General features: G+C 47.0%; 5 protein-coding genes across 5 annotated transcripts; all 5 read left to right on the top strand.

Moving 5' to 3' along the window:
* Nucleotides 1-694: 694 nt before the first annotated feature.
* On the top strand, nt 695-847 carry P174DRAFT_345654 (uncharacterized protein; the record flags this gene model as incomplete). The annotated part of the gene is made up of 1 exon (XM_024821714.1): nt 695-847. A coding segment is annotated over one exon (153 nt), but the record flags the coding sequence as incomplete, so codon positions are not given.
* A 1,663-nt stretch (nt 848-2,510) lies between these two features.
* Nucleotides 2,511-3,331, top strand: P174DRAFT_436164 (uncharacterized protein; the record flags this gene model as incomplete). Its single annotated transcript, XM_024825986.1, has 3 exons — nt 2,511-2,628; nt 2,867-2,889; nt 2,930-3,331. 3 exons carry the CDS (start codon nt 2,511-2,513, stop codon nt 3,329-3,331), a joined length of 543 nt encoding a protein of 180 aa, XP_024677085.1.
* Nucleotides 3,332-5,526: 2,195 nt separating this feature from the next.
* P174DRAFT_348217 (C-terminal helicase domain-containing protein) lies at nt 5,527-6,138 on the top strand (the record flags this gene model as incomplete). Its single annotated transcript, XM_024821723.1, has 1 exon — nt 5,527-6,138. A coding segment is annotated over one exon (612 nt), but the record flags the coding sequence as incomplete, so codon positions are not given.
* Nucleotides 6,139-12,736: 6,598 nt separating this feature from the next.
* On the top strand, nt 12,737-13,490 carry P174DRAFT_508183 (uncharacterized protein; the record flags this gene model as incomplete). The annotated part of the gene is made up of 3 exons (XM_024831430.1): nt 12,737-12,900; nt 12,947-13,209; nt 13,267-13,490. The coding sequence occupies 3 exons, from the start codon at nt 12,737-12,739 to the stop codon at nt 13,341-13,343; spliced, it is 504 nt and encodes a 167-aa protein (XP_024677083.1). The 3' UTR covers nt 13,344-13,490.
* Nucleotides 13,491-14,960: 1,470 nt separating this feature from the next.
* On the top strand, nt 14,961-22,299 carry P174DRAFT_455569 (polyketide synthase; the record flags this gene model as incomplete). The annotated part of the gene is made up of 7 exons (XM_024829334.1): nt 14,961-15,759; nt 15,809-16,251; nt 16,311-16,902; nt 16,962-17,337; nt 17,398-19,007; nt 19,085-21,794; nt 21,854-22,299. The coding sequence occupies exons 1-7, from the start codon at nt 15,169-15,171 to the stop codon at nt 22,297-22,299; spliced, it is 6,768 nt and encodes a 2,255-aa protein (XP_024677082.1). The 5' UTR covers nt 14,961-15,168.
* Nucleotides 22,300-24,352: the final 2,053 nt, after the last annotated feature.

Raw genomic sequence — 24,352 nt, 5'->3', positions numbered from 1 at the left:
GCGGCGGCTATGATGATGTTAACATATATATTACAGCAAGGGAGCGTGCTGATCAGGGCAACCTTATTATACTTAATAACTATGATATAGTCCAGGAGAGCCTTGAACGCATCTTTAGGTCAGACTATGCTAGGAATAAGGTGGTGATCACCCAGCCTCTAATAATGAAATTAGAGTGAGAGCTCTTATGCTCTTATATGATGGGGATGGATGACTTTAAGAGTAAGCTCATTATTCATAAACCCACTGATATATTAGTGGGGGATTTAGAGACCTAAGTCTTCCTGAATCAGCTGGCGGCTGCCAGTAATGTGTTAGAGATGGTCATGCTCACTGTGAGTGAGGCGGGCGGAACTGAGACTAAGCAAGCTGAGGAGGGTGAGCTTGGTGATACTAAGGGGCAGATGACCCTCTCTACTAACCTACCTTTATATAACTGTGCCTGCCAGGAACTTGCACTTAATCCACTAAACCCCCTTCTGGTCATCCCTTTAAATATGAACTAACCAGCCACAACCCTTAAGAAATGGCAAGTCTTGGGGCATATTAGATGCTTTGCTAAGAAGTGAGCCTAGTTGCCACAGGCATCCTTACCAATGCCTATAGCACCGGCAAAATAATGATGACTATTGCAGCAATCTGGTATGTGTTAATTTAAGCAGAGAAGGACCTAACACATGCCTATAGACTAATAATTATTCTCTGTCTATCTGCCCTCATTGACACTTGGCTGACTGAGCTGATGGTAAGGTTAGGTGATGCATTCACTATCCTTCTCTTCCACAGGCTCTTGGCCTATACTTTAAATTACACATGTAAGTCCCTTACCGTCGATACACTTGCGGACCTGGAGGAACAACTTAGGTGGCTTAATAACTATGATGTGAAGATGTTGTGAATAATTATCCTCTTATTATATAGTACCTGGGCCGCATGTACTGTGACCAAAGTGACCAAGGTCAATAGCAAAGGTAAGGGCCACTAGGTTAACAGAGCCAAGGATGGCGAGGATGAAAACCCTAATAAGAATACACTAGCTATAGAGCAGTTGGCACTATTGCAGGATGCAGCCGAAATGGGTAATAATAGAGATATGGATGAGGCAGAGGATTTCAGCTCTAGCTGAAAAGCATAACTAGGAAAGTGATATAAGTTAGCAGCATCTAGATGGTTTAGCTATATGGTCTGTGATAAGGGCCATGCAGCTAAAACTATCTAGATACATATGCACTAGTTAGTCAGTCTGCTTAAAGCCCCCTATATTTAGTTTCTAACCATAATGCCCCTTTATAACCGCGCCTTTAATCTCTATGGTTATCTTATAATCATCTCCTTGAGCTTACATGGTGCTGTTGACACTGATAATGCTGACTTTGATTGGTTCTTAGAGTATAAGTGCTTTGCTGAGATAGACTAACTCCTAACCCTACTGCTATATAATCTCCTCCAGCTGAAGGCATTTGTTAGTCTTTTTAAGAAGGGGCATCTAGTGCCCCAGGAGGCCTATTAGGCCCTGCCTGTTATCATACACATGATCTGCCTCTAGAGAGATATGGGGGATCCTATTAACATCTCTAACTTGACTGCCTTAATTAGTGATAAAATCCCACCCATGTGGATAATGTTAGTGGATATTCAGCACCCTCTAAGGGTGCTTAAGGAGCACCACATCCAGTTCATCTAGCTGGTTATAGAGATGAAGTGTAGCGGCGCCCCAGACAAGGAGGTACATCATGCTGGTGCCTCTAGTAGTGATAGCCAGGGGCACCTTAACTGGCGCGTAATGTGCCTCCTGTATCACCTGTTATTCTTACTACTGCTAGATGACTATTACTAAGCAGCTAATGCGGAAACTAACACCATAGCCCTGGTGATAGTAAAGGCAGTAGACCGGGGCGACAGAGGGTTTGCTAATTTTTGGTGGAGAATAACGCCTGGCATGAGGAATATAATGCCTATAATGTAGGTAGGGGTGGCATATTACCTGTTAGTAGACTATATGAAGCTTAGATACCTCTTTTGCATTTTCTAACAGGAGGGCCTATGGCGGAACCTAACTAGCAAGCAACCCTATTTTTTGATCTTCTGTCACTGGCTAATGGTAATGTGGATGGTGGAGATGTTTTTGGATGCAATTAGCATCCTATATATTACCATCCAGGCCTAGATGGGAGAGGTGGCCTGCTAGGAGGCTGCTGCTGAGTTCACTAACTCCTAATCCTCTTGCTGCATCCTGCTTACATCCTACTAATATAGGGCCCACAGCCTTAACCTCTATACAGAGTATAGCTGTGTGATCCTCCTCAAGCCGCCCTTGAATCTTAATATACTTTTTCAGGCGGTGGGATGTGTCCACCGCCTTAGGCAGCAAAGTAGCTAGAAGGTGTAGTCTATCTTCTAAGTCTATCTTCTAAGAGCATACCATATCCAGATGGTTAGAGTGTAATAACACGCTTAAGGCCCTCCTGCAATTCTCAGTGTAACTATATGATCTACTGAAGCCTATGGTCATGGCAGCACAGGCAAAGGATGACAGTGAAGATGAGCAAGCTGCTGACCAGGCTAAGGCTAAGGTCATCCAGCAGGCTGTGGTGGATTATCTCTGCCATATGCTTAGGCAGCCAGCCAGTTAGCTGAATGTTAAGCACCTGGATGATCTTAGCCTACTACAGCAAGATCTGGACTAGATAAAAGCCTGCATGACGCCTAGGGGCTGTAAGAGAGAGAGAGTCAGGCAGGATTCACTAACTAAGGCCTGCGTGTGATGAAAGTGCACTAAGACTATAGCTAGTAAGGTAAAGTACTACCTATCTAATACTTACCCCTCCACCTTTTAACCGGAGCTGATATTTGGCTAGTGGTTTAGCTCTGGCTAAAAAGCCTAGGATTGTGAGTTTATCTGTATAACTAAAACTAACCAGTGACGTAGTATAAATCCACTAAGTATATGGTCTTAGACTCTGAGAAAGGGTCCCCCACCAAGGAGAGCAGCTGCAGCGAGTCTAAAGCTAGCTACTCAGGTTCAGATGTAGATAGTGGCAGAGACAGCCCTAGCCCTGGTAATAGGGGTCGTCGCCCTGGCTCTCCCCACAACAACAATGATAACAGTAATGGGGATGACCACAGCAGCAGTGGTCAGGGCCCTAGCTCTCAGGATAATAATGATGATGAAAAGGTTGATAATGATAAGCTACAGCAGTTAGAGCCAGTATGCCCCCTATATTCATTCCTTATACTTCCCCTTAATGTGGATATCAAGCTAACCTTAGGCTTTAGACTCATGCGCGGCAGCTGGCGAGGCTGTAGAGAGTTGTTAGGGGCGGTGATCTAACTACACCACCCCCTAGCTAGTAGGGAGTGATCAGAGTGAGTGCTGCAAGAGTAATTAAGGTCTTAGGAGAGAGCTCTCTACTTAGCTTTACACCACCCATGGTGCCACAGTCTCCAAAGTCTAATACCCCATGTGGATTGCCCCCTGACCATCAGTCACCCTTCCTCCTGCCTTAGGCGCCCCCTGCGCAGCCTATGACCTAGAAACATAAATAATAGCAGCTAGTTAGTAAGTCTTCTCCCTTGCTCCCCTGCACGCTGCTATTCCTCACAGGCACTAATAATTTTTTAGAGGTGATAGCAGTAATGGGGCGGCCTTAGTGATGCTAGTAAAAGGCTGTGCAGTATAAGGTCTGATCTTGGTATGCATCTTCTACTTTCAGCCAGGGCTGAAATCACTAGATTATCTCTGGTGGCCTTTGCATGGCTTTCATTTCTGCCACCTTCTTAATTAGTGACTGCTATAGTTTGCTATTTATTTAGCAACCATATCTATAGTATCATTGCTTAAGTATTCACTGCCATCCCTATCTATCTTCCAAAGTTTGAGCATGCACATACCCTAGCATCCACTTTTAGCCAGGGCTGAAATCACTGAATCATCTCTGGGCGGCCTTTGCACAGCTTTCATTTCTGCTGCCTTCTTAATTAGTGACTGCCATGGTTCACTATTCATTTAGTGACCGCATCTGCAGTATCATTGCTTAAGTATTCACCGCCATCCCTACCCTTCTTCTGAAATTTGAGCATGCAGCTACATAACTTTTGGCTGCCACCTTATTATTCCCTCATAGCTCACCTGTGTCACTGTGGGGGTTGATCTTTTCATAGCTGGATTTAGAGAAGGCTTTGCAGAGAGTACTAGTCTTCCTTTTATCCTCTCTCCTTGGTGCTGTTGGTGCTCTGGGCTTTTGATAATTAACTAGCATTAGGCATCAGAATGATTGTTATTTGCAAGGGTGGGTGGTGGGTTTTATTACATAGCATGAATGCCCTAGTCTAATTGTTATTTATTCCAGTGCAGATCAATGATCAATCCTATAGGTTAGCCGCAGGGCGTTATTTGCACCAGGCCATGAATTATTAGTGTGGGTGGAGGAAGAATAGGAATCCCTAATAGTAGTAGTCTTCCAAAATATATTTCCGCACGCACATGGGTAGTGGAGTTTTATGAGGTTACCCTATAAGAAAGACCTTCCTGCCCTGCTTCATACATTATCCAGCACTATTATCAATTGAAGGCTCTCCTAAGAAGGGGTAGTCTTCATCCTCTGTAATAGTGGTAATAGTGATAGTAGTAATAGTAGTGATTGGGGTAATTTATTAGGATCTCAAGCCACCCTGAAGGGTGGGAATTATTGGGGTAAACACTTAACAAAATGTATACATTTCTAGGGGATTAGGGGGCAAGACCCAGGTCACCCAACTGTAAGATGGTAGGGTGAGGGCAGGAGGAAAGTTATGGAGATTAATCCTTGGTCTAGAGAGTAAACCTCACTGCATACTTCTTAGAAACTTTTAATCCTACTTCCCACTATATAGATGAGGATGGTTGATTAATTGATCCATCCATCATCCTAATATGTAGGATGGATCAATCAATTCATAACTAATCAATCATAGTGGGGTCGCGTGACTGGCAAAGATGCTCTCAGGGTGAGGATAACACTTATAACTAACAAGACTCCTGCTTAAGGGAACTTCAACTCTAGAGTAGACATGGACTCCAGAGTAGATGTGAATTGTAACTGATTAAGCTGCACTCTGCACTCTGCGCGGACCCGACCTTCTGCTCCGCCCTACTAACTTTAGTATAGGGCCTGAGGGTCTATACTTCTTGCAGAGAGTCATCTTGGCAGACCCCAACAAAAAATCTCAACATGTTGACCATACGGCCTTCCCCCCCTGGTTTGACCACCTTCCCAGCGAATATCCTTGAATCTAATACTGGAATGTTATAATGCAGCGGATTCGCATTATCAAATGATTTTCAATCATCGAAAAAGATGAAGATTTGATGGAGAGATGGGCGATTCCCATGGAGTCCAGGAGCGACTATGGAGTCCCACTGTGGAGTCTGGACTAGACGGGGAATGGACATGGAAACTGCGGTCACCAGGCCCTGCGGTCGGCCCTATTTAGTATGGGAACCGTGGAGTCCGCGCACAACACCACTAGTAGGCATATAGGGTAGAGAAGGTCCCTAATAACCTGCCTGAATCAGAATATGCCCCCTATCTCAGGCAGTTTATCAAGAGCTTTGAGATGAAACATGGCCCATTCAGGTCTAGTGCTAGGGCTAGGGCTAAAGTGATCATCTTCTGCCGGTCTAAACGGCTAGTGAATGCCATATCTGATGAGTTGGAGCCTGAGGCAGCCAAATTCCAGGCTGATCTATCAGATCAGGCTAAGCTAGATCAGCTAGATCTATTTCAATCTAGCAGATATATCTTAGTGGCTACTGGTGCCATTGGGGCAGGGTATGATTTCCCTGATGTTGACTTAGTCATCCATTTCATGCCTGGTCAATATGAGATGACTAGTTTCATGCAGGAATCTGGTCGCGCAGGTAGATCACCTGATCAACCTGGATGGTCATATTGCCTAGTGAAGGCATTCTGGATGCAGGCTAGGCCTAATCAGGAAGGTGAAGCCCTAGAGGTCACCACATTCCTGAATTATCTAGGTGATCAGGTCTGCAGGCGACGTGTGATATCTAGGGTTTTTAATGCTAGGGCTATTAAGTCATGTGACCCTAGCTGGGCCCTCTGTGATCTATGTGAGCATAGGCAATCAACACTAGGCCTAGTTAGGCAGGCAGTTAGGCAGGAAGAGGGGCAGAATCATATCCAGATTGATTTCTTTGCAAAAGCAATGAGATTCTGGCATGAAAGATACTGCCTGATCTGCTTTATTCAAGGTAAGCTATCTATTGAATCTATGGATCTATTAAATCTATGGATCTATTAAATCTATGGATCTATTAAATCTATGGATCTATTAAATCTATGGATCTATTGAATCTATGGATCTATTGAATCTATGGATCTATTGAATCTATGCTAACCTATGATCTAGAAGATGAAAACCTGAATCGTCAGGAAGCAAGAATGAGGTCATGTGCTCATGGCACTAGTGAATGTTCTCAGTGGAAGGAATATCAGATGGATGCAACTAGGCTAAGGCAGCAACATGGGAAGCCTGAGGCAGAAACCTGCTGCTTTAGGTGTCTCCTACCTACTAGGGCATGCAGGGGCCCTCTCCTTACCCAGGATGGCCAGGCCTGTTTCTCATCTGATCTAATTAGGGTATTCTGGTGCCTAGTCATTGAGTATAAGGAGGAGCTAGAGCATGACCCTGCTAGCTGCCTAGATACTAGCTTACTGCCTCAGGCAGCTAGGCTAGAGAATGTTATCTTGAAGAGGTGGGAGCTAGATACAGAGATGGTGCTAGGGGCACTATTATTCTATAGATTTGCTATTTCTCATTCTGCTAGATATGGTTGGTAGGCCTAGATAGATCTGGAAGATTCTAGAATCACTAGGCTAGCATGAGTTGAATATATATTTTTTTTCTCTTTGTTCTATATATATATTTAGATATATATATTCACTAGTCAAAGGTGTCCCTAAATCTGGATGACTATACTATATATATATTCTAGGCCTAACCATGCTGAATCACCTCATCTAGGCCCCTTGTGCAGGGACCTATTGCAGCTGAATCATCTATTTAAGATAGCCCACGCAGGGACCTATCGAAGCCAAATCACTAGGTTAAGCCATACCGAAACAACTAGTCTAGATAGCCCACACCAGGGAACTATCAAAGCCGAATCACCTAGTCTAGATAGTCCACACAGGGACCTATCAAAGCCGAATCACTAGGCTGAGCCATACCAAATCACCTAGTTGAGATAGCCCACGCAGGGACCTATCGAAGCTGAATCATCTAGTTAAGATAGCCCACGCAGGGACCTATCGAAGCCGAATCACTAGGCTGAGCCATACCAAATCACCTAGTTGAGATAGCCCACGCAGGGAACTATCGAAGCAGAATCACTAGGCTGAGCCATACCAAATCACCTAGTTGAGATAGCCCACGCAGGGAACTATCAAAGCCGAATCACCTAGTTAAGATAGCCCATGCAGGGACCTATTGAACCTGAATCATCTAGTTAAGATAGCCCACACAGGGACCTATTGAAGCTGAAACATCTAGTCTAGATAGCCTGCTTATAGGCCTCTCCCTACTAGACCACTAAGTCTAGACCTACTCTCTAAATGAAATCCACAAAACATTAACTTCTATGAATTTTTAAAAATTCTAGGCCTAGTATCACTAAGCATGCTATATATCATTCTTCTAGTTAAAATTAGGCCAGTTCACTAAAAATAGTGATGATTAGTCAGCAGGTAATAAATTTCAACAAGTTTTTTAAGGATTTTTAAAAAATCAGGAATCATGCTTATATAATCAGACTATTATCATTCTATAGCTAAAAGTCCCTACTATTCACTAAAAATATTAATTATTAGTCATCTAGTACTATACTCTTCATAAATACTAGAAATTATTTTTCTTATATGTTCTGCCTGAATTCTAAGACTCTGCTAGGCTAATATATGCCTCAGGCACTAATCTATACCAGGTGGTGGCCTAGAAGGGTATAGGCTTCCCGCAGATAGTGGTCTTGGCATACCCCAACAAAAATTTTCAACCTTACCCCTACCCTCCTAGTTTGACCACCTTCCTGGTGAATAATCTAGAATTTAATATTAGAATATAATAATTTAGCTAATTAGAATCATAAATCATTTTAAATCATTTAAAAATATTAAGATTTGATAAAGTTAAGGGGGGTACTGGCTTACCCTGTGTACCCCCCTAACAGTATAATGGCCCAGTACCTGGGGGGGTACTCATACTAATCCTAGGGTTGACAGGAGTCTTCTTTCTTACTCCCCTATATGCTGCTATTCCTCATAGGCACTAATAATTTTTAGAGGTAATAGTAGTAATAGGGTGGCCTTAGTAATGCTAGTAAAAGGCTATATAGTATAAGATCTAATCTTAGTATACATCTTCTACTTTTAGCTAGGGCTGAAATCACTGGATTATCTCTAGTAGCCTTTATATAGCTTTTATTTCTACCACCTTCTTAATTAGTAACTACTATAGTTCACTATTTATTTAGCAACCATATCTATAGTATTATTACTTAAGTATTTGCCACCATCCCTATCTATCTTCTAAAGTTTAAGTATGTATATACCCTAGCATCTACTTTTAGCTAGGGCTGAAATCACTAAATCATCTCTAGGCAGCCTTTACACAGCTTTTATTTCTACCACCTTCTTAATCAGTAACTGCTATGGTTTGCTATTTATTTAGTGACTATATCTATAGTATTATTGCTTAAGTGTTTGCTGCTATCCCTATCTATCTTCTAAAGTTTAAGTATGTATATACCCTAGCATCCACTTTTAGCCAGGGCTAAAATTACTAAATCATCTCTAGGTAGCCTTTACACAGGCTTTATTTCTACTGCTATCTTGATTAGCCACTGCCATGGTTTGCTATTTATTTAGTAACTATATATATAGTATTATGCTCTGTGTTCACCACATCTCTACCCTTCTTCTAAAATTTAAGTATATAGCTATATAACTTTTAGCTGCTACCTTATTATTCCCTTATAGCTCACCTATATTACTGTGGGGGTTAATCTTTTTATAGCTAGATTTAGAGAAGGCTTTATAGAGAGTATTAGTCTTCCTTTTATTCTCTCTCCTTAGTGCTATTAGTACTCTAGGCTTTTAATAATTAACTAGCATCAGGCATTAGAATGATTATTATTTATAAGGGTGCGTGGTGGGTTTTATTATATAGTATAGATGCCCTAGTCTAATTATTATTTATTCTAGTGCAGATTAATAATTAATCCTATAGGTTAGCTACAGGGTGTTATTTGCACCAGGCCATAAATTATTAGTGTAGGTGGAGGAAGAATAGGAATCCCTAATAGTAGTAGTCTTCTAAAATATATTTCTATATGCACATGGGTAGTAGAGTTTTATAAGGTTACCCTATAAGAAAGACCTTCCTGCCCTGCTTTATATATTATTTAGTACTATTATTAATTAAAGGCTCTCCTAAGAAGGGGTAGTCTTCATCCTCTGTAATAGTGGTAATAGTGATAGTAGTGATAGTAGTAATTAGGGTAATTTATTAGGATCTTAAGCTATCCTAAAGGGTGGGAATTATTAGGGGTAAAAACTTAACAAAATATATATATTTCTAGGGGATTAGGGGGCAAGACCCAGGTCACCTAACCATAAGATGGTAGGGTGAGGGCAGGAGGAAAGTTATAGAGATTAATCCTTAGTCTAGAGAGTGAACCTTATTATATACTTCTTAGAAACTTTTAATCCTACTTCCCACTATATAGATAAGGATGGTTAATTAATTAATTATAGTAGGGTCATGTGACTAGCAAAGATGCTCTTAGGGTGAGGATAATACTTATAACTAATAAGACTCCTACTTAAGGGAACTTTAACTCTAGAGTAGACATAGACTCTAGAGTTGTTGGTGAGAACCATGGTACGGTTAAACCTTAATAAGAGGCAAATAGTGATCTCACTATGACAGCATAGTGATATCACCCAGCTACCCACTGCCTATAAATATGTCCTCAAGGTCACTCCTCACCTAGTTTTACAATTAATTAAGAATCAAGGAATTAAGACATTCAGCTAAGATATCCTTAGCTACTTCCTTCTACTATTCTTCCTTTATGCTACTTCCTTCTACTATTCTTCCTTTATACCTTGGCAAGCTATCTATTCCCCTTTGCTTTAGTGATCTCTACTAGTTAGTTATACACTACATACTACTTATCTATTCACAAGAGTAGATATAAATTATAATTAATTAAGCTATACTCTACACTCTATATAGACCTGACCTTCTGCTCCGCCCTATAAACTTTAGTATAGGGCCTAAGGGTCTATACTTCTTGCAGAGAGTTATCTTAGTAGACCCTAATAAAAAATCTTAACATGTTGACCATATGGCCTTCCCCCCCTGGTTTAACCACCTTCCTAGTGAATATCCTTGAATCTAATACTGGAATATTATAATGCAGCAGATTCGCATTATTAAATAATTTTCAATTATTAAAAAAGATGAAGATTTGATAGAGAGATAGGCAATTCCTGTGGAGTCTAGGAGTAACTATGGAGTCCTGCTATAGAGTCTGGACTAGATGGGGAATGGATGTGGAAACTGCAGTCACCAGGCCCTGCGGTCAGCCCTAATTAGTATGGGCGGCTGTGCAGTCCACGCACAACACCACTAGTAGCCATAAGTGTAGTAGCTAGTTAATGGTTTCCTGTTAACCTTTAAACTGTTTCTCAATAATAACAGTCCCACATGGATTACTCAACCGCCTATTATTCAATCCTGATGGAATATATACTATTCTGATTAGCTGATTTTTCTTGATTTTTTGATATATTTATTATCTTTATATCTTTATTCTATGGCCCTTAATTATAAATATAATGGAAATTTAAAAGCAGTTAGTCTCCTAAAGCATGCTAACTACTTTTAAATTTCTGTTACATTTCTTTCACCCAGAATAACTCCACTAATCCCTGATATTTTCAAGTGGTAGTACCATCATTAGATTACTCTCTTTGAGCTCTATCAAATGGTATAGGTTTCATAAAGATTGGCCATGGTTGTGGTGTTGACCTGAACCCATGACTCCCTATATAGAATGGAAATCCAATGCAAATGGCAAGGAGAGGTCCAAGACCTTGAAACAGTGGAGCTGAAATACATCCCAACTACAGAGCAAAATTGCTGATGGGTTCACGAAGCCTCTTCCGCGAGAACGATTTGAATGGTTTTCGGAGAGGGCTTGGCATTGAGTGACACCACCCGGTTACGGGGAGAGACTAAGCCAAACGGGTACCTTTCCTTCTTTTCCTTTTTAAAGGTTTTTGAAGGTTTTAACCGGGCCCTTCACCACCGTGATGGATTGCCTTCAGGCCAAACCCGCCCCAAACCCGCGTTTGGCGAGGTCTAGTTTATCCATATCAATGCGGATCAGGCATGGTTCGCCGATAATCTATATCCATATGGGTTGGATCAGGGTTAACTCCTCCAACCCAAATTGCGGATTGGGTGGGTTGGATATGGATTTGGGTTAGGTTCAGGCAGTCTTGGCCTGGTGGTAGACGGGGCGGAGTATGAGCTATATTAGATGGCTGTCAATGGCCTGGCAACTCTCCACAGAGTGATGACGAGTGGTCTCCGGAATCTTTTCTATGCCGTCTCTGGCCGGGGCGTGCGTAAATCTAACCTCTCTCAGGACCAAATGTAGTACATATTGCCGTATCCTCTCCAAGGAAATCGAAAGGTGTCCTCTGCGGTTCAGGAAGGTGCTTGTGGAGCCGACCTCAAACGAAGAGGACTGAGCTACGCAGGCAGCAGGGTTCCTTGGAATCGCTGGTTGTACACCGCGGGGTATCTCAACGGCTACGGGTTAGCCAGTCAACACTCAAACCGGAGCAGCAAATGGAAGCGGCTGGTCTCGCGACTTGGGGAAAGGGATCGTAAGTTATGTGGTCCATCTAGGGAGTTGGAGACCCAAAACTAGTTGATGTTCCCATTGTGAGAGGATCCAGACTGTAAGTTTTGCATTTACCCATCATGTGGTATTCACAACTACCAAAAAATAAGGGGATTGTACTGGCCTTCAGTACTTTGCTACCCATTGATTTGAATTGCCACCTTCAAATTGCGTTCCGCACTATCCGACGTTGCCGATAGAATCTGACTACATCTTAGGGCTTCTAGTGGAGATAATGGAGTTACCCTGGATACACGCCGACGTCTGGACGGACTTACTTGAAATTCTCTAAAGGGGACAATCTACTTCACTAAGGATAGGCGACTGGTGGAAGTAAGGGCTCAGGGTAGCCTGCAGCTCCTCCTTGCCTCCATGATGCTGTCCTACCAGGATGGACCGGGAAACATCTCATCCCAATGCTACGTTAGCGATCGCCGCCCATACGCAGTCATCCAATAATATTAGGTTGTAATGTGGTCAACCTGAAATGGGAACTATACCACCCAGTATGGAATGCTCGCTGCGTCTCAGTACCTCTGTAACAATAAGGTAGATTGCACTAGTAAATTTTCGTGACTGCCACCTAAGAACCCTGGGTACCACAGTCACTGCAAGGTGTGGGCTTGCGGTTATTTCTCTATAAGAGACTTGTTTTCGCTCTCTTCATAGGCTAAACAGTTCAAGTTCCATGGTTAAGATTCTCTGTTATTGGGCTAACTCAAGCTGGATAGTGACATGCGTGGAAGAAAAAGCAGTCCTAAAATGGCCTTTGATCTCATCACGTCCCTTCTTAGCTTGGAGGCCGCCGGAGTCGCATGGCTGCTCATGCTCTCGACAGCAACTATCCTCATCATATCCTCTCAGACGTCATATTCAATCGGTGGGAAGGGACCATTTGGCTTCAGGGGGTATCATGCACGACGAAGGTTTGCTGAATAGCTGCCTGACTTGATTAGAACTAGTATTCACAAGGTACCGCATCCCCAGTGCATGTCATTCAGCTCTGTTAACTGTATTCCATGCCGATGTCGTGCGTATTTCAACACCAGATAGACCTCTGCTTGTGCTCGCGCCAAAGTTTGCAAATGAGTTCAGTAACCACCCTGCATTGCGATTCCAAAAATATCTTGAATCTGTGTTTCATCCACATACTTCAGGATTGGAAGTTTTCCAAGAATTAGCTAGAAACGACGTCCTACCAGACAGTATCCGGGGGAAGCTGAACCGGAATCTCAGTGAGCCTGCTTCTACATTCAGCCAGCATACATACAGGCATATTACTAACTGATCAGACAAAATCGTTCAGTCTCTTTTGCCCAAGGTTGCAACACCGTTGAAGGAGCATTGGACAGACGATGCAGGTTGGTAGTAGTGGGGGGCGCCACAGGATGTAACAATCACTAAGAGTGGACAAGATTGGCATGTCGTTAGTCCCACTGCCACCGCTGAATTCCTAATTCCTCGACTCGTATCCCCAGTACTGGCGGGTGAGTCACTATACTAGTAAAAGGAAGAGTGGGTATAGACTCCAAGGCCTTTCACAAAAGAAAGAATTGGTATAGGAATCTGGTTACTAATTTAGCGCCCAAATTAACTAAGCTAGGCTTGATTGAGAGAGTAACGGCAGTAGAGACCTTGGTAGAAAAGCAATAGCAAGAAAGCGGTGAAGACAAATTATGTTCACGACATTGGTGGAAAGTGTGAAGCGATGGATTTATTTATTTATTGATTTCTCAGGCTTCTCGCGGCCATAGGCTGCATGTAGCCCCCTAGCAAGTATTATCTGACAGTTGATCCAAGACGGTAAAGACGCAGGACAAGTCCTGTTACATGAGAGGTTCCTTGTGTACTCCCCCCTGATAACCCATAACCATGGCCCATCAAACCGGCAGGGCATGTCAGCTGTCGGACAGCCTGGCCTATCTTCCCCTTTACCACCACCCAGGTCAATGCCTGTTGCGGGATTCGAACCCACGAGCTCCGCATAATCCAATCCTATGAACCAGAATTGGGACCCCCACCCGTTCTGGATTTCCGGGATTATTTGAAGCCTTCCTTGACGACGCAAGACCACTGCGCCATCCAGGTGAAGCGATGGATGCTTGTCTATTGGATGGGTACCCGGGACGGGACCAGAAATCTAACTAATGATGACTAAGCGAGGGAGCTAAGCCACAGCGGACGGGGTCACGTTCCCACAGAAAGATCTTTGCTCGTGTCTTTTAGGGAGACCTGCAAAATGAGTTTTCGAATCCCGAGAATACACATCTTGTCATGCTCTTCCGCCTACTCAGAATATGACCCCGTCTATAGCAGTTATCTGAATAACTTAAAATGGCTAATCAATATCACCACTCATGAGAATCGACTATTCAACCACTTACATCGAAAGATCGGGCAAGTTGACCTGCGACCCCCGCAAGAAGTAAAGGAAGTTGACAAAGGTTGAATTGCGAATACAACACGTTTTTACCAAATTGTCCTGGCATACCAGCCTTCGGAATTGTCGGTCAGGGAGTGTACATGTAAGGGAATAAGCTGAGTAGCTGGGTGTGAAGTGGTGTGCGCCTGACTCATACCACCGAGCCGGGCATAGACGGCGTAAACGACGAATGTGAGTCGTTTTTCAGCCTCTCGAATTGAAATGTGTCCAGATGCCGCCTGATTGATACGGCAAGGGGAGCTGGGATACTTTGGCGGAACGTCAGGAGCGACCACGGCCGCCTCCCTTGCCTATGGATGGTGCAGCGACACCAACAAACACATGAGACATTTGTTGTGATCGTCAGCTAAACCGATCAATTGGTGCTTATATATGTAGTTATCATGTCGCACACTCATTCCTCCTGGATGTGTATCATCCCTTGCCAGTTTCGCTCCGCCACAAAAGCACAACATGGGAGGGCAAAAGATAAGCATTGCAGGATCCTGCATCATCCTAACCCTGATGAGGAATGTTAGGCCCGACAGCACGTTATGGGAAAGACTGGGACGAAAGGAACACTCTTAAAAGAGAGCCAAATATCCGCAACGCCTATAGGAGTCCTGAAGGAAGAAGAACTTCTTTACCTCTCTTAGTACACTCCAATGCCCTCGACTGGACGGCTCTTTCCCAGCGCGCTTTCTGACCAATTGAAATTAAATGATCAAGCTTTAGACGTCTGGCGAGCCTACTGTACCGTCTCATCCCCGCCATGGAACCTTCGGACACCGAAAGATGCGATGTTGGGATCCTGTTCGGACCACAGTCTTCTGACATGGACGAGGCGCTGTCCTGCATACGGAGCTATGTTCTGGAACAGCCGGCAGTGCGATATCTTGTTGATTTAGTGCTGGAGCTACCTTCACTGTGGCCAGAGATCAAGAATGCCTGGCCGGCTTTGAGTCAAGTTCCTGGTGAGGAACAACTCGTCGCATTGGGGCGCTTCTTCAATGGCGGGCCCTTCCCAGCGTCCGATGAGGCAATGAATGTCATCACCACACCAGTGACGGTGATCCGACACATTGTTGAATTTTACAAGGTCAAAGAGACCATGAAGGGATTCCAAGCCAGAGACGTTCAAGGATTCTGTGTAGGGTTTCTGGCTGCCACAGCGGTAGCTGCGTCCTGCGACGAGACTGCATTCCGTGCGTTAGTATCTAAAATCATTCGTCTGGCTGTCTGTATTGGGGGTTTAGTTGACTTGGATGAACTGGCTGTTCATCGGGCGAGGTCAATGGCAGTAAGATGGGATGGGGAAGAGGATTATGATCGGCTAGAACAGGTCCTTGCAGCTCATCCAGAGGTGGGTTAATCTTCTGGATCCAGACGACCCTGTTGACCATGAGATCTAGGCTTATATTGCGTGCGTCACCGACGCCAACAGAGCGACTCTGACTGTGCCAAAGAGCCTGGCACCGCAGATGATCCAGGACCTGGCCAATCACGGCCTCTCGGTCCGAGAAATCCGTCTGTGTGGAAGATTCCACCATCCTGACCATACCGCGGCGGTAGAGCAGATGTCAAGGCTCTGCGAACGAGACTGTCGGTTTCAATTGCCCGATGCCAGTTCCCTGTCTTTGCCCCTAAGATCCAATATCAATGGCGAAGTAATACGTACGGGACAGCTACACACAATCGCCCTACAATCCATATTATGTTTTCGATCGCAGTGGCTCATAACTGTGACGGCGGCGTTGGCAAGCATAACAATGACGGATGAGAGCATCCGCTTGGTATCAATCGGGCCCCACCAGTGCGTGCCTCGAATGGCCCAAAGCAAGCTGATTCGGACTGTGTACGGTGGGGCTTTACAAGTAACGGGCAGGTACTCTCTTATAGTAACCTGACACCCAGCACTTCGTCGCCGGTCGACGGCTGCTATGAGGCCATCAATGGTACTGGGGCAGCTCCGGTACGACCAATCGCGGTCACCGGCATGGCCTGTCGGTACCCTCAGGCGAATTCAGTGGAGGAGCTCTGGGAGATGCTGGAGCTGGGGAAATGTGCCGTGAAGCCACTGCCCAACGATCGACTTAAGATGGTCGAGCTCTTGCGCGAGCCCAAGGGTCCGTACTGGGGACATTATCTGGAAGAACCCGACATGTTTGATCACCGCTTCTTTGGCATCTCCGCTCGAGAGGCGGCGACAATGGACCCTCAGCAAAGGCTTCTTTTGCAGGTCGCCTACGAAGCCATGGAGTCAGCGGGATACTGCGGTCTGCGCAGTTCTCAAATTCCCCGGGATGTCGGATGCTATGTGGGCGTCGGTTCAGACGACTACACTGATAATGTCGGGTCGCATCATGCGAACGCCTATTCGGCTCCTGGGACGCTCCAGGCCTTCAACACGGGTCGTATCAGCCATTATTTCGGTTGGAGTGGTCCGTCAGTGGTTGTCGACACTGCGTGCTCGTCGGCAGCCGTCGCTATTCATCTAGCATGCCAGGTAAGTTGGTCGATCCGTGCCTGCTTAATTTCTGTATTCGGTTAACCCTAGTCAAATAGGCGTTGCGCACCAAAGACTGCTCTGTTGCCATTGCGGGAGGCGTGAACGTCATGACCAGCCCGAAAGTGACGCAGAACCTTGCAGCCGCTTCCTTCTTGTCCCCAACCGGGGCATCTAAGGCGTTTGATGCTGATGCTGACGGATATTGCCGGGGCGAGGGCGCCGGACTGGTTGTATTGCGGCCGCTGGAGGACGCCATCTCCGATGTCGATCCCATTCTGGCGGTGATCACCGGGACCGCAGTCAATCAGGGATCTAACTGCTCGCCAATCACGGTTCCAGTGTCCGAATCGCAGATGTCACTCTATGGTAAATCCCTGGCAGCATCGGGCATTGCTCCAGAGGATGTCACTTACGTAGAGGCTCACGGCACTGGTAAGTCAGATAGACCTCCTCCCCCTTCCAGCTATTTGGCGTTGGTTGACCCGAGGACAGGAACGCAAGTAGGGGACCCTATCGAGTTCGATAGCATCCGGAGGATGTTTGGGGGCCGTCATCGGAGCGAGGAGCTCTACGTTGGTTCCATCAAGGACAACATCGGTCACACTGAGACCTCATCCGGCGTGGCCGGTCTCGTGAAAACGATCCTAATGATGCAGAAGGGTAGGATCCCCAAGCAAGCGAACTTTTCGCGCCTCAACCCGAAAATTCCCGCGCCAGAGGGCGATCGGATCGTCATCCCCAAACAGTCCACTGATTGGAAATCGGCCAGGCGGGTGGCGATGGTCACCAACTATGGGGCTGCAGGGAGCAACGCCGCCATCGTCCTGCGGCAACACACAATTACCACAAATACAGGCAGCTCATGGCTCTCCGATGTTCCGGTTTTCGTCGCGGCCAAGTCCCCAGAGTCTCTCCGGTCTTACTGTTACAAAATGCAAGCCTTTCTTAGGCAGACTGCAGGACTTCTTGGCTGCACAATGCGCGACATCACTTATAACCTCGCTATCAAACAGAACCGGGATCTAGACTTCCTCGTCAGTTTTCCCACCCCGAGCCAGGATCCGATGACTTTGTTGAGCCAGCTCGAGTCGGTGGCGGCTGGGGTCACAGATTTACAGCAGCGTCCGGCACAGGCTCCGTCGGTCATCTTGTGTTTTGGGGGCCAGAACGGGAACACGGCCCATATCTCCCAGGACCTCTTTGCCGGTTGTCACCTCCTCCAGGCTCATTTGGCGGACTGTGAAAAGATCTGTCAGTCCATGGGTCTCCCCAGTCTTTTTCCGACTATTTTTCAGGAGGAACCCATTCACGATTTGGTGAACCTCCATTGCATCCTTTTCGCCATCCAGTATGCCAGTGCTATGTGTTGGATCCACTCAGGGCTTCAGGTCAAACGTATGCTTGGTCACAGCTTTGGTCAGCTGACGGCATTGTGTGTAGCCGGCGGCTTGACGCTGATAGATGCAATCCGGCTGGTCTCCGAGCGTGCCCGACTCATTGAAACTAGCTGGGCGGGTGATCATGGCGTCATGCTTTCTGTTGATGCTAGCGAGGCCGAGGTCCGTGCCTTGGTGAACCGGGCTGGGGATACCGTGGATCTGGCCTGCTATAATGGAGCACGCAGCTACGTGCTTGCTGGGGACGAGATTTCCATCCAGGTTGTCGAAAAGCTGGCGGACGGGATGCGGATCAAGCGGTTGCCCAATACTCATGCCTTCCATTCACGCCTGGTAGATAGCATTGTCCCGGGACTACGGAAACTGGCCCAGTCCTTGAAGTATCACCCGACCACAATCCCCGTTGAAGCTTGCTCCGAAGACGGGAGTGCGTGGACCTGCGTCACTCCTGACCAGATCGTGGCGCACAGTCGCATGCCCGTACACTTCGATTCAGCCGTCCAGCGCGCAGCCAACCATGTTCAGGGGCCCGTGGTCTGGCTAGAGGCCGGATCAGCCTCCCCGATCGTCTCCATGGTTCGTCGCGTCGTTGAGGAGTCATCATCTTCGAGAGCCCATCTCTACCAAGCAAGTGATCTGAAGAGCCCCCAGGCGCAGGCCAATCTGGCCAAAGCGACGAGTGGGCTGTGGGCCAATGGTATCCCAGTACAATTCTGGCCGTTCCACCGCTCCCAGGCCAATTCCTATAAGTGGATTAACCTTCCCCGTATCAATTTGCAAAGACTAGCCATTGGACTGAGTATGACCCTTTGGCCTTTCTTCCTGCCTCGGCCCCTATCGCCGAAGCCTCCTCGGAGCCCATGGGCCTGGTTCAGGTGCTGGAGAAGCGGCCCAGCGAATGTCTGTTTAGCGTCAACACAAAGGACCCTCTATACCGGACGTGCACTCAGGGCCATGCTGTCGTGGAGCAAAATCTCTGTCCGGCATCCCTGTATCTGGAAATGGTTGTCAGCGCCGCCGGCTGCCTCTCCTCGGCGGGCCTCATCACGGCGATGCCGCACCTGCAAGAGCTCTCTATCTCGGCTCCCCTGGTCTTAGAACCAGACGGGGATGTCTTACTACGCCTGTCCCAATCGCCAGCAGAGAAGACCGCGTGGACGTTCTCGCTCTTCACACAGGCTGGGCAGAAGGCTCCAGTCAGTCATGCAACAGGAAGAATCTCCCTGCACCCATTCGACAGCACGTCGACGATCCTTTCCCGTTTCCGGTCATTGGATCGGTTGATGAACCCTTCGAGACCTGATTCGATTGCGAGCTTGCCATCCTCAAGTGGCTTGAAGGGATCTGCCGTCTACCAGGCCTTCCGCCGGGTGGTGAACTATGCCGACTATTATCGCGGAGTAGAGAGTGTGTTTTGCGTCTCTACCGAAGCTACAGGGCGGGTCTTCGTGCCATTGTCGCTCAGCAGAGAGAGCGCCTGCGACCCAATCCTGATTGACAACTTTGTCCAAGTCGCTGGTGTTCATGTTAACTGTCTAGCTGACGTGCCGGAGGACGAAGTGTACGTCTGCAGCGCAGTAGGAGAGGCTTTCATTGGGGAAGTCTTCATGAAACGGGATCCTGCGGCCCCCCAGCCTTGGAGAGTGTATTCTAACTATGACCGTCTGTCCAAAGGCCAAGTCGCGTGTGATGTTTTTGTCATGGACCAGAAGTCTGGACAGCTGGCTATCGCTATCTTGGCGGCCACATTTACTTCCGTCTCGATTCGCGCTCTCACACGAACCTTGGCCAAACTCAACAACCACCAACCCAGCATGCTCGCCACGAATGAACCTTCAGCTGGTCACAAGGAGGTCAATTCCATCCTAAATGTTGTTGATCGCCCGCCTCCCACGGCAGCCACAGTTGATACAAACAAGTTTCCAGCCATTCAGGCGATGTTGAGTGATCTGCTTGGTGTCGGACTGGATGAGCTTAGCCCATATTCTTCGCTGATGGCAATCGGAGTTGACTCCCTCATGAGCACCGAAGTGTTGACGGAGATCAAGAAGAGATTCGGCGTCAATATCACCAGTGCCGAGCTGGGAGAGATCCCTGATATCCAGTGCCTGGTGCAAGCCATTTTCCCCGGAGCATCTGTCGCTCAGAAACAAGCCACAACAAGTAAAATGCCTCCCCTGAGTGATCTGGCAGAGTCCGTGTTCAATGGCCCTGCTCCCCCCGACGCCCTGATGCTCGCGCAAAAAGCCTACGATCTCTTCGGGACAACCCAGGCCAACACTGACTACAGTCAGATAACCAAGTGGGCTGGCTTCTGTGAATCGGTTTTCCCGAAGCAAATGGCTCTGGTAACGGCATATGTGGTGGAGGCCTTCCGGGCCTTGGGATATCCTCTCGAATTACTGCATGCTGGGCAGGCCGTACCCCTCATCCCTGTGCTCCCTCAGCACGAGAGCGTGCGGAATCAACTCTACGAGGTGCTGAAATTCTCCAAGCTGATCTGCAGGAAAGATGATGGGATGTTCCGCACGGCGGAGGCGGTCCCCAGCGACACTTCTCTACTCTTGCATGAGGATATCATCAAGGAATACCCGCACCATGCCTCGGAGCATACCCTGCTACGTACAACGGGCTCCCGGCTAGCAGAGTGTCTGTCCGGTAGCGCGGATCCGTTGGCCCTCCTCTTCCAGAACGCAGATGCGCGACGAGTGATGGAGGATGTTTATACTAATGCTCCAATGTTCAAGTCAGCCACCATGCACTTGGCCCAGTACCTCCAGGATCTTGTGATCCTTCTTCGCTCTCGCAGAGATATCAAAATTCTCGAGATCGGTGCCGGGACAGGAGGCACGACAAAGTACCTGGTGAGCCAGCTGGCAGCGGTCCCCGGGTTAAGGTTTGAGTATACATTTACGGACATATCAACTTCATTGGTTACGCTAGCAAAGAAGAAGTTCAACGGGTACAGCTGTATACAATACGCCACGCTGAATATTGAACAGGATCCTCCGGATGATCTACTGGGGCAGTATGATATCGTTCTATCCACGAATTGCATTCACGCCACGCGCAACATTGCTCACTCCTGCGACAATATCCGGAAATTATTGCGGCCGGATGGCATTTTATGTCTGATTGAGTTGACTCGGAATCTGTTTTGGTTTGACCTTGTGTTCGGGCTTCTTGAAGGCTGGTGGCTATTCAACGACGGGAGGAACCATGCACTTGCAACTGAGCAGTTTTGGAACGAATCTCTCCGTCAGGCGGGCTACAATTGGGTGAACTGGTCGTGCAATGATTCAAGGGAGTCAGAAATTCTTCGTCTTATTGTAGCATCGCCTACCCTGCCCCATGGGGCTTCGCAGATACTTTTCCGGTCGCCTCTGGTAACGGAGGAGACCGTGAAGTACGATGAGAAAGACGGTGTCCAGCTCCTGGCCGATATCTACTACCCTTCTGAAGTCGATGATGCACACCGCCGTCGCCCCATCGGTTGGTTAGCCTTAGAATGACTCGTGAGGCTCGTTCCAGTTTCGTTGACAAGCTAGTAGCTCTTTTAATTCATGGCGGAGGCCACGTTATGCTGTCCCGCAAGGACATCCGTTCCCAGCAGATCAAGATGCTACTAAATTCAGGATTCCTCCCAGTTAGCATTGACTATAGGCTCTGTCCCGAAACATCCCTAACCGAAGGACCAATGCGAGACGTTCGCGACGCTCTGGTTTGGACCCGCCGGACACTCCCTAGGCTGTCCCTCAAACGACCTGACATTCGCCCGAACGGTGACCAGGTGGTGGCGGTGGGGTGGTCGACTGGGGGTCATCTAGCAATGACCCTGTCCTGGACGGCCTCACTGTGTGGAGTCCGTGCGCCAGAAGCAATCCTCTCATTCTATTGTCCTACAGACTACAGTGATCCATTCTGGTCGCAGCCAAACTTTCCCTACGGCCGAGACATCGCTCCCCAGATGAAGTGTACAATATTTGGGATGCAGTAAATGATACTCCGATCACGAGCTATAATCCGCCAAGCACCAAACATGCGCCGGGGGTTGGATGTCAACCAGTGATCCTCGCAGTCGGATTGCTCTTTACATGAACTGGAGAGGGCAAACGTTGCCTGTCTTGCTGCATGGATGGAACTATAAGAATATTCTAATGACCGGCAGCCAGGACCTACCGCGGCCGACAGCGATAGAAATCCAACAAATCTGCCCAACCTGGCAGATATCGGCCGGCCACTACCGAACCCCGACCTTCATGATTCATGGAGGACTGGACGATTTGATTCCCCTAGAACAGGTAAAAAGGACATTCGCCACTATGATTGCCAACGGGGTCGAGGCAGAACTCAGGGCCCTGGATGACTCGGTACATTTATTTGATATTTCTCCAACCTTTACACATCATCCTCAGGAAATGAAAGCTGTGGCTGATGGATATAAATTTCTTTCCGATCGTGTTCAGTTCTAGACTGGTTTATTTTGTATTTCGGCAGGCAAAATTTGACTCATATAAAGGTTCCAAATTTCACTTCTAATGTAATTCACACTTATGCTTGGCCATTTGGACTAAGTTTTTGTATACATGAATCATCCAGATACATTCTTTGGACGATGCCCGGAAATCCGTCGTACACTTCGTAGAGTATTCAGGAGCCTACCTAGTGAAGACCGAGCCGACACATCGTTGGACTAATGGTACCGGTAAACATCTTGGCAGCGTATTGGACAGTCCTACACAAAGCGTGAAGTCTAAATGACGGCCTCCCCTGTCATTGTTTTTAGATGCCCCATATGGGGGAAGTTGCTCGTTGAGGGTGGTTGCACTCCGATACCATTAACCGTAAAGGCATAGTGCAGCAATACCATTCAGAGACTGAGCCAGACTCTTTCGATCCACGTCTATATACTGCTGTCATGCATTCCTGTGGCGGCCAAAGCAGCCCGCCGACAGAGACATTCCATTCCTCCTGCCCGCGACGTTAAGGATGGGAGTTAAACTTGCGGTCCGCCTGCGACTTATCTGCTGCATGTGACATAGGGCCTGTCTCATAGGTCCCTCCGGGCTTGCCGCCAAAAGTCGGCGCATCTGTAAATAGGAATTGGAGTCACGGGCCAGATGGTGCGTATGTTCCGTCAAATGCTAACAGCAAGGGATATGGCGCAATTTCAACAACCGGCAAGGAAAGACAAGATGGTCAGTGGGATGGTGGCTTTAGTCTGTACCACTCACAAATCAGTGCAGGTAACAAGGTATGGTGCATGCTCTTGGCGTAACATGCAAGGAGAGAACTGGATGCTTGTCCAGATTACTGCAGTGTCAGTGAGCCCACCGCCACTTCTATACATGCTGAGGGGAGGGGGCATTGCGGAGGAGCGAGGGACAATGTTGAGAGAGAGTCGTTCTAAGCTAAACTGCTCATGTATCCGGCATACTGTATCAGTCCTGGAGTCATGATTGCTTGGTCACATATAATTCGCTACCCCTACACACTGGGGGATCCTGTCGCCCGCCACATTCAGATAGCACCATGTCCTCTACTCCAAGCATCCTAGTATTAAGCCATAGAATCCGACTCATTCAACCATTCTCTAGGTGTTAACAAACCGCAATGCAGGTCCCTCCTTCATTGGTAGGCCGAAGGGATTAGCCGCAAATGCGAAGGATGCCAAGAAAATCACCCAGACATAAGCACCACCGATAGTTACAGCAAGGGGTATGAGGGCCGGGATTCCGGGATCCGAAGATTTGCAAATGGCATACATCCTCTGGGGATCAAAGCTTTGGTTACGTCATTGCTGGCACTAGTGGACCAAATATGCTGTGTTTATCTGAATCATAGAATAAATCTATAGAACCCTCTGGCCTTCAAAGTGGACAAGAGGATAGTGACGTTCTTATATGTCCATGATTACCCTATCATCCTCGTTATTGTATCCGCTGTATAAGCTAGCATCAAAACAAATCCTATTGATCACTTACAGAGGTGGCTTATCAGTCGAGCTTCTGAATTTTTCGAATCACGACAAGAGTGCCCGTTCCAGCGGC

Source organism: Aspergillus novofumigatus (assembly GCF_002847465.1).
Source record: "Aspergillus novofumigatus IBT 16806 chromosome Unknown P174scaffold_14, whole genome shotgun sequence".
NCBI classification, from domain to species: Eukaryota; Fungi; Ascomycota; class Eurotiomycetes; order Eurotiales; family Aspergillaceae; genus Aspergillus; species Aspergillus novofumigatus.
This window is presented reverse-complemented; position numbering and strand designations above follow the sequence as displayed.